General features: G+C 36.0%; 1 protein-coding gene across 3 annotated transcripts in view; it reads left to right on the plus strand.

The window, feature by feature from the left end:
* The window catches only part of klc1b (kinesin light chain 1b), a 49,739-nt gene extending 36,524 nt beyond the window's left edge, over positions 1-13,215 (plus strand). Inside the window, exons 14-16 of one of the 3 annotated variants that reach the window (XM_066678797.1) lie at positions 9,430-9,554; positions 10,492-10,549; positions 11,018-13,215. In XM_066678797.1, coding sequence (XP_066534894.1) covers positions 9,430-9,554; positions 10,492-10,549; positions 11,018-11,092 — 258 coding nt within the window. In that variant the 3' untranslated portion in view covers positions 11,093-13,215. Of the gene's footprint in view, positions 1-45; positions 2,817-9,429; positions 9,555-10,491; positions 10,550-11,017 lie in introns of those variants that run through there. The other 2 variants (XM_066678799.1, XM_066678800.1) reach the window with 2 other exon arrangements.
* Positions 13,216-15,234: the final 2,019 nt, after the last annotated feature.

Consider the following 15,234-nt stretch of genomic DNA (forward strand, 5'->3'; position numbering starts at 1 on the left):
ATTCTTACTGGTGTGGTATCTCTGTTCTCTTTTTCTATTTATTAGGCATAAGCCATCAAGATTTTTCCTCCACCCTTCTCTCCTTCCCCCATGACATAGCAAAGGATGTTCTTGTTGTTCTCTTTGGTGTTTTAATTGCTCATCTGCAGAATCATCATGTTCCATTCCTGCTGCCGTCGGAGAGATGCTCCCTGATGCTTTCACCTGTTGACTGAAAAAATTTTTGGGATGTGTGCTTTTGTTCTATTTGCCGCTTCCTCCTTTCACTTTTTACCCTACTCTTTACCACAGGAAAAAAAATTCTCACTCTTATCTTTTTCTATACTTCCTTGCTCTCTTCTTTCTCTCTTGATATTTTTCTTTTGAAATTCCCACATTTTACTTGATGCAGTTTCAGTATTAACTTTCTACAAAGTGATCTTTTGTTTTAAACAGATCACACATGCTTAATTTTTTTTTTTGCTGTGTAGTCTGCACAGTGTGGGTTCTGTAAGCCTTACTGGTATCACTGTATTGCATTTGGAATTTAGCTGGAATTTGATTTTGATTTTCCTTGTTAAGCTTATTACGGCCTTTGTTAATCTTGTTTTTGGGTGGCCTCAATTTAACACAATGTCTGACAGATTAAAAAGTTGTTGTAAATTTTTTTTTAATGATGTATGATTTTTGATTTGAAAGATTTTAATTTGCCAATGTACATTTAGGATTTGAAACAGTTGTCTGTATAGAATACCATTGCTTTTCAGAGAAGTACATGGAAGAAATGCTTCTTCGTACATTTTTTTTTTACTGCGATTATACTTGTGTTGATCTATTTTCCCCCCGCCCACATATGTTTACAGGTTTTGTGTGTTTTTTATTATTATTTTTTTCCCTCTCTTGCAGTCTTTGGCTTGAAACACTACCTTCATAAAGCAAAGCTTTATAATTTTTAACAGCTGATCCTCAGCCAACTCCTTCAGCTTTTATAAATAAAAAAAACGTAACAGACTGCTTATGTTAGCATATCCACAGGCAGGTCCACCTCAAATACTCCCCTCGCCAAGCCTCATCCATTACAAGGCTTGAGTGCCAATAGGCAAACCCCTGATCCTGCTTTGTGTAGTTTGTATTTGATTTCTAATGTCTATGGGTGGAGCTAAGCATATAAAAGGGAATGACAAAACTTAATATCACAAAAGAAAATTAAGAAATTTAAATCCTCTGAAGCAATGTATTGCATTCACCCAAAGCTCACATTTTTGTAGAACTACATTTGTATACGTTGAGTGTACTTGTATTTAACTGTAGCAACCGAACAAAAAATATGCTTAGCTGAAAGGAATGGCCTGATGTCAGTTGAGTCATAATTTATTTTTCCTGATCCAGAAAATAAGATTCTGCAGGTCTGAACTAAACTGATTCTATAAACTTTTCACATAAGGAAAAAAACACATTTATATTTGAATCCACTGGCCACACATTTTCATACTTTAACCATTATATGTTGTATGATAAATTCCATTATAAATTGGCACAGAATGAATGATGCCTTTTTTGGAGATATTTCAAAATAATATTCAGCAGGTGTCTTCTGTTGGATTTATGTTGGGGCTACATTTGGCTTATATGACATCAGGTCTTCCAAAGAACCAATCAGGGTTAATAATATGTTTATGTAGGCAATCGAGTGTCTAGAAATAGCACACGGCATGCTGAGGCACCATAGAACACAGGTCCTACTTTTCTGCGATTTGACATGTCCTTAAATGTCTGAGCAGGTATCTGAAAGTGACATTTTACTATATAAATTTATATTGAATATGACACTGATAAACACTTACTGTGTCATATCTTTAAATTTCAAATAATTAAAATCAAGTGGACAGTGGCTTTAAGGAAAAAACTATTTACTGTGTCTGATTTCAGTGTTCCGTTTCAGTGGAAAGAGCCACATTTAAATAAACACAGAGGACACTAAGCATCAGCTTGTAAACTGAATGGCATGTCAGCAGTGCACTTCTGTAATGTTGTCCATGGAGTTGGACAGATTATGATAATTTAATTGTTTGCTATGTTGCTCCAAATGTTCTCACAGATACATGCACATTAGTCTCACCGGAAGACTTTACTGAGGTAGTGAAGGGTATAAAAAGTGAACCAACATATATCATGTTATTCTAATAGACATTATTGTTGTGTTTAGTGGAATGTGTATTATTTATTGAGCTGTCTTTGACATAAAAATATAAATATACATTGATCAGCCATGACATTATAATGACCATTTTGCTTTTACACTCATTTTCTACTGTATCAGCTCTACTCACTCTATATGTGTGCTTTGTATTTTTAAGACTTTTACAGATTATGTTCCATCTGTTGCTCTGAGTAATTTAAAGCCTGCTTTTGCTCTGTTTTTGACTTTTCATAACCCATACAAGACCAGCACAGAGCAGCTATTACACAGAACAATATTTGGAATAAACTCTGCATTGTAGAACTACAAAGTGTACTTTATTTGTAGGTTGAGCTGATAAAATGGAATGTTGAAACAATGGGGTCATTCTAAGGTTTTGGCTAAATATGTAGACTGTAATATTGGTTTTTCTAGCACAGTAGTATTGACCTCTGTAGACAATATCATAGAGTAGAATCGCATAAACATGTATTCCTCCTTCTGCATTGTGAATGTTGTTGATTCAATACTTGTTGATATTCACAAATAAAGATTTTCATTTGTGAGTATTTGACCATGGTTTTCAGTATAAGACACTAATGGATGTCCTTTTGCTTGATGAAAATGAATAAAACTAAGACATGTTGTAGTTGGGTTCTAAGGTTCTCTAACAATCCACCTTCTTTTGAAACATGGAAGTAAGTAATTACTTACTTGCTTGTTTTTAAGTGTGAGACTTCCTTTTCATTGTGTTAGTTGTAGGTCAGAGTTTGAAGCAGTGAGAAAGTTCTCAATACCCCTCACAGACAAAAATACAGTTTTAATCAAATCCTCAGAGTTACCGTCCAAAGAGAGGAGGACACAGAAAAGTGGACCTCTATACTAATGATACCTTTGATTAATATAAGTATAATTATACATATAAAAATAAAAAACATTCATAAATATATTTACACATTAAATGAACATGGATATCATTATATAACAATATTTGTTGAAATTAGCGATAATATGCATCATTAAATATAAAATTATGTGTAGGCTATTTAAATGGAATTATACATATTTTGATTACATTTTTATTATTGTTATTAATATGGTCCATAATAGTCATCAACACATATTGGTACAACTATTATAAAAATGTTAATAGACATACAGAGGGGCTCTGTCATGTTGCCGGTTTTTTAAAATCCAGATCTTTTAACCAAAGTTGAGTTTCTTGACTGGTCGAGGCAGATGGAGCATGTATGAAAATGTTGTCTTTGTTCTAGTTATTATCCAGACTGCATTTAAATTATTATTCCTGAAACCCTTGATCTCTACCGAGGGAATGGGTGCTCTCCTAAACAAAAAAAAAACAAACACAAACAAATTTGGAGGTATTAATTCAGACTATTTATCTGGGATATATTATCAGATGAGTGCTGAGTGTAGCAAAGAACAGGAGATAATCCAGCCAGTTATTTCTCTCAGAGGAGGAGTTAGAAAGACACTGATGTTGCAGATCTATACGGAAATAAAACACAGGATTTTTAATCCCATCTGCATTCAGAAGTAACTGCAAATTAATTGTGCTGCAGCCATGCTGAATATTATTAGTAAAATAGTCTTGCATTGCCAGAGACTCTAGGCTTTCACTACATACTGTAGCTAAGAACCACCTACTAATGCAGGGAGAAATCTGACTGACACATAAAAGGATTAATCAAGTCTGCTATTTTGGCCTGATGTGAAGAAGGAGGCAGTCTTTATATATTCATATATATTTGTTGGACCAAGAAGAGCCATGATACACTGAAGTGCGTACACACTGATGTATAGAGAGCCAGTCAGAGAGCAATTCAAGAATAATGACAGTGAGGCCCGGTTAGTGAACTGAAATATCAGACTTTCCATCAGCTTGTGGGCAGAACATCTGTGGCTGAGAGTACCAGTAAAATAACCTGAAATGGCAAACCAGAAGACTTCCACAGAATTTGTTGTCCCTAAGAGCATAAAAAATAAGTTAAATCTATGGTCACAAATATTTTGTGCTTGATATTTACAAATTATTATGACAGAATAGACCAAAAGTGATTCAAATCGTAAAACACCCTGCAAAGACTAAACTGGCTTCCAATATAAAATCAACCTGAAAAAATGTTATAAAATATGTTGGAAATGCAGATATTTCCTGTCATTCAAAATAGAAAAATTTAATTGTCTTCAGTGAAATCCGCTATATACATAAAGAACACTTTCTTAAACACTCGTGGTGTGATATTGTTTTTTTACTCTGGGAATATGGAGACATGGAATGTTGAAATATGTCCAGTAAATGTAAAACTCTATAAATATCTGTCATTTCAAGAGAAAAGTTTGATGAGCACGGAACAATGAACTTTTGAACATTTAAAATAGACAGATAAGCAAATCATGGATTGTGTTCTTTTGTAACAACCAGGCTCGAATATATAATTCTTTTTTTTTTTGTCCTCCAGAAATAGCACTTCTATTGTGTTATTTTGCAGCATAATTTCCTATTTGAAGATTTTAAGGTTTTATGCAATTTTTACACTTGAAGCACATTTGGTCTTCTCAGCTCCATTAACAAGTGCATATATGTGGAAAAGTCCACAAATTAGTCAGAAAATATGGTCCAAATGAGCCTTTCAGATTTGCTCCACTTACATTTTCTCACGTTGGGTAGAGATTTTAAAATTGTGCCACAGCCATTTTTCCAGTCAGAGTACTGGACTGGTGATGTGAGGGCACAAATATTATGTTAAACAGTGTCTAACACACACAACAACAGTGAACTGATTGAAAATGAGAAGAGAGAATAAAGAAAACCAAATAAATATGATTAAAAACCAGACTATATGTTTGCTTCTTATTTGTGTTTGGGGTGAACTGTGGTTCTATTATTCTAGTTATTCACAAAAACAGGCGCTGAAAGTGGCTGTTGTGAAAATACTCTTTAGATGGAATGAGAATGATACCATGGTTATTGACCCTTGTGTATTTTAACAAAAGATGTTGGTTAATATGTAGAGAAGAATTATAATGTCCCCTTTAATGTGAAATGGAAAATCAGAATAAGACTAAGAGCCAGTGTCTCTTATTCCAAAGTCTGCATTTAGATTAATATAGAGGGTGTCACAAAAGTAAGGAAACCCCCATATAAGATAGATATATAAGATATATATAAGTAGATATATAAGAAGACAATCCAATTTTAGAAAATCTGGGGCAATGGGGAACCATGGTCTTAACAGGCTTTCCTTTACATTTTGTGTCTAAAATTGGATCACCCCTAGAAACCTTAAAGGGTCAAATATATGGAGATTAAAAAGAATTTAATTTTACCTGATTGTTATAAGAAGGTATGTAACAAGAGACGCGTCTCTCTCTGAGACTCAGACCGAGACCCTTGATGTCCCACCCGTTCATATTCATAAGACAATAGCATGTTAATCCAGCCGCTCTTTTTGGAGGATTACAACGTGCGAAAATGCTCCTTTTAGTCATATAAACAAATGCACATCAATCTTTTTTTCACACTAAAGCGGAGCTCCAAGACGGTGCAGTCACCCAATTCAGCTACTTGAGAAGGAACGGCTTCATTATGTGACGAGTAAGTGAAACAAGAGGACACCAACAGAGCAAACTGCTGTGATCTGACAAATTAATCACATGTTTTTGAAGCCTTAGAAGTCTTAGATTTCCTATTGGTTAATGAGCTTGCCATCAAATCTGTTTCATAAATCCAATTGCAAAAGCTGAACATCATTTTACAAGCACAAACCGTTTTTGGCATTTTTAGTTTTTCCTTATATTTACCCTTGTTGGTGTTGAATACTTTGCAGTCCATGTTACGCACTATTGTTAGGGTTCAACCACTCAGTACATAGAACCCTATTGCTTTTTACACATGATATCTTTATACAGTACTATTCATGGGTATAAAAAAAACCCACACACACATTTATTTTATTTAAAGTCTCAAAAGTCATTTTCAGCATTGGGAAACAAAATTAGGAAACCCAACAGAAATATTAACATAAGCCTCAACAACTGAATATCACCCTTTTCAGTATGTAGCATGTGGCTTCCAGTCTTATCAGGAGACTTGCTTAAAATTTTTGAAAGGAATATGCAGGGATATTTGTCCATGTTTCTTGCAAACACTTTGAAAACTTAGTCATAGAAAATTGTGTTTTGTCTGACATAGGTTTGTTTGACTGCTTGTGTCAAATTCAGTGTATTAGAGGATCTTGGCCTAAATATACGTAATGAGGCTTATGAAACAATTCTTTTGTGAATGCACAGCTTATTCATTTGTGCTCACCATGCAATTTTACAATGTAAGGTTGTGCACATAGTAATCTAATACCAAACATACTTGTATGCATCTTAGTCTTGACCCACAGTGCGATAGATGCTATTATAGATCAGTCATATTTTTTTAACAATATGTTTTAAACTTTCAAGTCCTTTTTGTCTATTGTAGAATATTGATTTTCACTCCTCTGTTGTCACTTCTGGAGGCATTCCTCTCTATGCCCTTAATCGGCAGATTTGGCATTTTGTCACATTCTGCCTTCACATTTTACAGAATTATTTGCTTTGTTGACCTTCCTTACATGGCGACTTATACATAACCACTAGTGAAATCAATTTGCTTTGGATTCAAGGCTCTGTATTTTATGAAACTGGAAAAAGTTATTTTCAACTGAAGTTGTTATTGACATCCAGCTGAAATTATTGCCTGGTCATGGTTCTCATTACATTATTTTATTAAATAGTGTTCTATGTATAATTTCTTTTAATTTAAATTCTTATACATTTATATATTTTGGAGGTTGGTATCTTGGTTTTTAATTACATTTTCTGTTGTATCTTATTGCTTATTACATTTCAATATATCTTTATACTAAATATTTTTTTAAATAAATCAATCAAAAAAAAGGCAGTCTGCGCAAAATGATCAGTTTTAGGTTAGATTTTTCCTGATGTGTAAAAGTCAACAAACAACTATAAACTATTTTTCCCACACTGACACTCAAATAATAAAACTCAAATAATGAAGTTAACAGTACAAAGTAATAGGTGTCATTAGAAAAGTTGATGCTCATCAGACTGGAAGAGGTTACAAAACTATGTGTAACGTGTTTGAGTTCCACAGTCAGACAAATTTTGTACAAATATAGGAAATATCATTATTAACCTCCCCTGCAGTGGTCGACCTATAAATAAATATCACATCAAGGGCAAGGCATGTATTAGTCAGGGAAGTCACAAAGGAACCTAAGGTAACTTGTAATCAACTAAGCCTTTCTTGCATTGGTCAATATTGATGTTCATGAGTCTACCATTAGGTGAAGATAAGATAAGGTAAGATAACCCTTTATTAGTCCCACAGTGGGGAAATTCAATGTAACAGCAGCAAAGTGACACTAGAGTACTTAGTAATAAAAAAGAGATAACAAAAAAATTTGGTAATTACTATAAACATAAAAAAATGGGATATAAATATATAATAAAAATCAATAGTATTTACAACTAAAGAACATTTACAACAAAATAAATAATTGCCAAGTAATCAGAGAACTTCTGTAGGTGGCAGTTTAGTGATTTATACATGAAGTCTGCAGTGTACAGGGTGAAGTGAAAAACCGAACAACAATGTGCATAGCAGTGTTGCAAGGAGAAAGCAGCTGCTCTCCAAAAAGATCACTGCTGCCTGTATGCAGTTTGCAAAACATCACATGGACACATGTTTAGGGGATGGATGATACAAAAATAGATATTTTTGGTTTATATGAGAAGTGTTATGTTTGCTTAATCAAAAGCACTACATTCCAGCATAAAAATGGTCTGGGCCTGTTTTGCTGAGTTTGGGCCATGATAGCTTGTCATCAATAGTAGCATGAAGAATTCTAAAGAAAATGATCAGAAAAAGTCTCAAGAGAATGTTAGACATGCCACAAGACAATGATCCTAAGTACACAAATAATTTTACAGTATGGTTAAAGAAGTAGTTAAAGTTTTGAAATGGCCCTATCAAAGTCCTGACTTTAATCTGTATGTTGTGGAAGGACCAGAAGCAAGCAGTTCAGGAGAGATAACACACCTACATAACAGCTTAAACTGTTTTGAATGGACTTAAATTCCTCTGAGCCAATGGGCAAGACATATCAATTACCAGAAATGTTTGTTGCAGTTATTACTGCAGAAGGAGGCCGCACCAGATATTTGACCTCTGCATTTAATCCATTCGTGGCAGTGAAAACACGCACTCACAATAGTGCAGTGGTGCTCAAGCTTTTTCTATCATTCCCCATCTGAGATGAAGGGGAATTTTCACACTTCACTTGTCCCATATTGCCCCCAAAAATGGTAATAAAATACACATGCAAGTTTATAATTCTCTAATTTATTCAAGTAACATCCACCTCTATCTCTAAGTCAGTAGTTTAACATTATAACACCAGATACAGCATTAACATCAATGTTCAAAAATTAAAAAATACAGAAAATTGGCTCAATATTTAAAGTGTGCTTTAGTTTCTCACTTTTCAATCTGTGCAAAAATTAACAAAGGCAGGTGCAAGGGTGTAGGAGTGACTTTGATATTGGTGAGGGACATATCTGCTGATTCAGAGCACACCCTATACCTAAAATATTAGCTATAAGCTGATTCCTATGTAAATAAGGCAGTAAAATATTGCATTTATAATGATGCAGAACAGAATTTGATTAACATTAACATTAGAAAAACACACTATGGAACGTTACATACTACACTACAGAAAGCACTGCTAAGGGTGGTATATATGTATTTTCAAACTATTCAGAGCAGCATTGTGCAGTTGGTAGCTCAAGTACTCCTCTCCCATACCATGCCACGCTACTGAAACACTGTGGCAGCCCTAGCCACTTCCTTATGGACTTGATCATAACCCTTTCCATCCTACTTCTGTGACTGAAACATCATAAACTGTCAGTGGCCTCCTAATACAAGGCAGTAAGCCAAACTGCAGACACCATAATTTCAACTTGCCTGCCAAACATGATCTATCAGTGTAATTAACGGCCTTCACAAATTCAGCATTTAGTCACACAGCTTGCTTGGTAGCATATAGCGCTGCACTATATCATCTACCTAAACTCTTCACAGGTCTCTTAAGTGTTGTACATTACTGTATAAATATACATGTATTGAAATAACAGTTTATTTTGTGAGCATTTGCGCATATAGATTAAATGTCTGTCTGTGTTTAAAGGACGGTAGTGGAGCTTTACAGAGGAGTGGATCTTTAGGGAAGATACGGGATGTGTTGCGCAGGAGCAGTGAGATGCTGGTGAAGAAATTGCAGGGGAATGGACCTCCTGAAGTGCGCAACACTAAGTAGGCAATTAGACACTCTGTATAGCTATAGTCCTTCACACACACACACACACACTTCAGCAGGGACAGGGTTCCTGTCAGACCTGACTAATGAAACGGAAATTAACATAGTACAAATTTTCTCTGTTTAGCCACATTTTAGATTCTCAAGCTATAATTAATCATTGTGCACATGAACGGATGTGAATTAAAATTTGATTATTATTTGACTTGATTATTTACATGGATTTGCAAACAAAAAACCTTAATAACAAAAAAACATTCTTACCACTCTATCATGTTAGTGCTTAATGAAGTAATAATTGGTTTATATGGATTTTTATCTTGGACTAATTGGGCTCAGAGCTATGTGATCAAATTGAACCTAACCTGCCATAGAGGAGTTTATATCAGGGGTGTACGTCCAACCAAATGCCCAGCGTCACCCAGCGACCGTCCACATGTGGTTAATCTGAGAGGCAAGCATCACGTCGCAACTGGTATCACTGCAATGATATACCACAATGGACATCCTACCACAGTTCTTGAATGGTGAACCTTGCATGGACCCGTTAGCTGACCAACTTCACCCATTTCTTCTGGAGGACATTCCCGACAACAGCGCAATATTTTAGCACAGAACAATCAGGATAATGCCGCATGTCATCAGACTCAATTCACTTCTGAATGCTTGGAGGAAAAGAATAGTGAAATCTTCACGTTGCCCTGACCCCCAAACTCGACTGTCTGGAACCCCATTGCACATGTTTGGGATATGATGGAACGGGCTGTGGGCCACTCGCCCACCAACTAAAGGATCAGCTGCAGTGGTCACTAGTCAGGTTGTATTAGACAGGTGTTCCTGATCCAGTGATCCAACCAGTTGCTGCACACATGGTATATTATGTTAATTATAATATGTTAATGTGTCAGTCTCATTGTAATGTTTTCCCCCCAGTATGAAGAGAGCTGCCTCCCTCAACTACCTGAACAAGACGGGTGATGATCCCTTCCAGGTACACCACTACAAGCACATACTTAGAACACATTTGCTGAAGACCAGTAAAAGTGAGAGAACAAAGATTTTGAACTGTGTTCTCCAACTTGCACTACATCCTTAAGCTGTTAAAAGCTGTTCTATTAAAGAAGAAAAACTTTAATCAATCGGACTGCAATTACAGATGTTATTGAAAGCTGGTCACAAGTTATCAATTTTAAACAGACCCTCACAGCCCAGCAGGGGCTGGTGATGTAAATTTCATGCAACACATAACACTCAGACCTTTCTCTTCTCCCCCTTTATCTTTCTGTCACTCTCTTCCAATATCTCTTTTTATATCTCACTCCTTTAATATAAACTTACTTTCTCATATCTTACCTACTCTCATTCTATCCATTATTTGTCTCTCACTATTCTATCCCACACTCCCAATATACACATTTCACATACCCCCCCCACCCCCCTTTCCATATCTCTCTTTTAGAGACCTGGGATAAACAGGTTGAGGCAGAGTCGTGGACTGAGCTCCAGTACTGTTGATTTGTACAGTGGGAACTGAGTGACCCATTGCGACCCTGAAATGGATGAGTGGAAAAGATGATGAACTGAGTGACATCATTGTGACTTCACCATGACCTTACGTTACTATATCATTATCATTCTACTGCCTGACTCACTTCTCTGAAGGCCTTTAAGAAATCTGGAACTCTTGGACCTCTGGAGTCTGCCAGTCCAGAAAAAATTACTCCAATGCACCATTGGCAGGTTTGTGCTTTTAAAGATTTACTGGACAATTTACGATTGTATTTTTCAGAATCTTTGTAAAAACTTTTTAAGTCGTGTATTCCTGTATTGGTTGATGCTCTTCAGGAGGTATATGTTTGTTGTTATGTTTTAAAGCATATAATCACTATCCGATTAAAAACATTCATCTCCCAAAATAGAAACTTTACAGGAGAAGAAAAAGCCCTTTTTAACTTACAATGGGAATCAATGTAAAAAGATTTTATTCCAAGTAATTATGGAGCATTTCTATTGGTCCATTCGTTAGGAATTTTTCACAGAATATGAACACAGCTGCTGTGTTCAAATGATGTATTAAAACATAAAGCCACAAAATGGAGATAATTGTTTTTAATTGGACAGTGACAATATAAATTTATGTAGGCTTGAATGTGAAAATGCTGATGTACAGGTGCATCTCAATATATTAGAATGTCATCAAAAAGTTAACTTATTTCAGCAATTCAAAAAGTGAAACTCATGCTATATAGATGCATTACAAAGAGTGATCTATTTCAAGCATGTATTTCTTTTAATGTTGATGATTATGGCTTACGGCCAGTGAAAACCTAAAAGTCATTGAATTACAGAGATAAATTTAGCTTTTTTATGATACTCTAATTTATTGGGATGCGCTTCTATTTGTGCAAGAGGTGTTTGATATCTTTAAAAAAATGTTAATATTTGAATCTTATTAGGCTGCCTTTTTGGAGTGTATCACAATGATATACATGGGACTGGTATGAATGTTTTTGCCTTTTTTTATTGCTGTTTTGTACGGGTCTTTTCTGTTACTGTAGCCACATACCTTTATCCTGCAGAGTAGATATTGCTCTGCTGATTATTTTTTCTTTGGCTAAATGACAAAAATTCCTTTAAATATTGAGAAATGGCAGTATGTTATTTGGGTAATATTTTAAGCTAGCAATAATAAAGACGTATGTAACATAGGAGGAAATCCCCTGGGTCAACACTAAGGAGTATAATGTGGGAAAAATATTTTAATATAGCTTTGAAAAGATATGCACTAAGCAGAGCTGAAAAATGTTATATTCAAATTATATACTGTAATTGGTATTGAATCAGGTTTCTTTTCATGTGACATATGATTATGGAACAGACTAGAAGGCTGGGTTAATCATACTGAATGGAACATGTTAATAAATAGTTACTGTTTAACATTAAAAACTTCACTGTTACACTACAGATATCAGAGGAGTCTCTAGAGAGAGAGAGAGTTTGCAAATTAAGACTTGAATTGCCAAAGCATATTATAGCTGGGTTTCTGCACAAAATTAAAAACGTCTGCAGTACTTTTAACTTTGTTTTCAGCATATTTTCCTCTATGTCACATATAAGAAGTTTGGGAAATGGATAGGTCAATTTAATCTCTCCAACTGTTACTGCTGTGATACTACTGTATACATGACCATGATTGTAAACATGAACATTCAGGTTTGGGTCTGACTGTTCTGTTGTTCTGTAAACGCTAACATCATCTCTGAAATGCAGATTACAACTTATTTCCTTTTTATTTATTATTTTTATTATTATGATCTGAAACATTTTCTTTAAAAATGGTTATAATTTTAAATTAAATAAAAGGAGGTTGGCCCTTGAAATTTGTACAGTTCTTTTATTCCTCTTAGTTTGAGTACAAGGAGAAGATAGATGCATTTGAATATGCCAATGACTTTTAGATTAGAAATGGTGTTTAAATGGTGTTGGGTTGAGGTCAGTATTGATGCTGCTATATGGGGTACAGAGAATGGCTTCTGCTGAATGGCTCAGTTGTACAAATCATTATTTTTCTTCTTTCATGGGTGTTAGACACATTGGCTATAATAACACTAGTGACACTGACTTATCAATATTTATGTTGTAGAAAGAGAAAATTGTTGCAGGAAAATAAATAATTCTATTTCTATAAACAATTTTGTTTTTTTGTCTTCTTTATTTTGTTAATATTGTCAGAGTAATAATAAGTAAATATTGTCTCAGAGTAAAGATACAGAATGATTTTTCCTCTTAACCATCATCTTTTGCCAGTTTTACTTGTTATCTCAGTCTTCTCCAAACACACAGTACTTCCAAGTTGAGAGACTAAAGGCTAGCATATGCTTCTTCCGATATATCTGCAACCACTCATAGTGGTAATATATTGTCTCTTGACAGCTCAGCCCACTTGGAGTAGAACAGTAAATTTCCCAGACTTATGTTAGCTAACAGACGACTTGACTAGAATTGCGTGGAATGTGGGGAGCAGCAGGCCAGTTGCGCGTTCATGGATGCTTTTCTCATCGCAAGTCAAGAGCCCAGAATATTTATATAAGGCATAAAGCTATATAAGAACATCAAGATTTTCATTTTTAAGGTAAAGAAACTTTGTGAAATCATTCCAATCCATTTGTCTGTTAATTCCCACATGAAAATTTGCCTGTGAAATCTCCAAGTAAGTGGTGTAAAATACAGTTTCTCAGTGTTTTTACAAATTCAGTGCCCACTTTGGATTTATGCATCTCCAACTTCAGTGTGTGCAATGGAAAGAAAGCTCTCGAGTTGACGAGTACTTCTGAGGGCAAAGATTTTAGTAGAGACGGAATGGACCTGTCTCTATACCAATCCAGCGACTACTGAATTGTCCCTAGCAATCATTTTGGGTGAAAACACAATACAACGCACTGTCGGGGTCTAATCAATATATTTCATACAAACAGTTAAGATTCCGTTCTGTAGTCTGAGTCCCACATCCTGAGGCCACACCTCTAACAGGACTGGTTTTACCGTTTCTCTCTGACGTGTCAGAGGCTGTGGCTGAAGGCTGGAGACAGTGCTGTAAACACACGGCTGCATAAGAGACACCATCCACATCGCATCTCGTGTTGATTAACAGACAGTGCCACCATCTACGATTCAGTCCAGCACTTTTGGAGATTTAACAACTGCGTATTTCAGCAAGAAGTTTTCCCTGTGCGCTCACACGTGTAACATAAAATCAATGTAGATGCGCAAGATGAACGAACTGTCTTCCTGTTCTCCACAGTGACTTCACATTTTCTAATTATTATTACTTTATTCGCAATAAACAACTTTAACTTAAATATTAATGACATTGTATAGTGTATTTTTTCTTGATGTCTTCTTCTCTAGCTGCAGTCCGACCCCCAAAAGACTGAAAACCAGAGACCAGACCAGGTCTCAGGTAGGGACCAGAGCCTACCTGGAACCATTGGGCGCAAGGCAGGAATACACCCTGGAGGGGGCGCCAGTCCTTCACAGGGCAACACAGACACACACATACATTCACATTCACTCACACCTACGGACACTTTTGATTCGCCAATCCACCTACCAATGTGTGTTTTTGGACTGTGGGAGGAAACCGGAGCACCCGGAGGAAACCCACGCGGACACGGGGAGAACACACCAACTCCTCACAGACAGCCACCTGGAGCGGGAATCGAACCCACAACCTCCAGGTCCCTGGAGCTGTGTGACTGCGACACTACCTGCTGCGCCACCGTGCCGCCCTGGTCAGTAATCGAAAACTGCTTAATTGCTAAGAGCTTTGGCTTGTAGAGAGACAGAACACATGAGAACTGGGCATATGCTTAGCTTCAGGTTCAAGGCCAGAGCAGGAATTACGAAAGAGCTATGGCTATGGCTGATTGTACTAGTATCTAATTTTTTAAGTCTCTTAATCTCATTTAAATGTCAGAGCCAAGCAGCTTTGCTCATTTTGGAGTTCTAGTAATCTTTAAAGTACTGAAATGGAGAGACTTGGGACGATTACTGCGAGATTCTTGAGCAGTTTTTGAAGCAAATGAGATTGAGGATGGTAATAAGCAGAGGGCTAACCTAATCAGTGTGGTAGGTCCAGCCACATACAAGCTCATGAAAAACCTGGTGAGTCCAGAT

Source organism: Hoplias malabaricus, chromosome 8 (assembly GCF_029633855.1).
Source record: "Hoplias malabaricus isolate fHopMal1 chromosome 8, fHopMal1.hap1, whole genome shotgun sequence".
Taxonomy (NCBI): domain Eukaryota; kingdom Metazoa; phylum Chordata; class Actinopteri; order Characiformes; family Erythrinidae; genus Hoplias; species Hoplias malabaricus.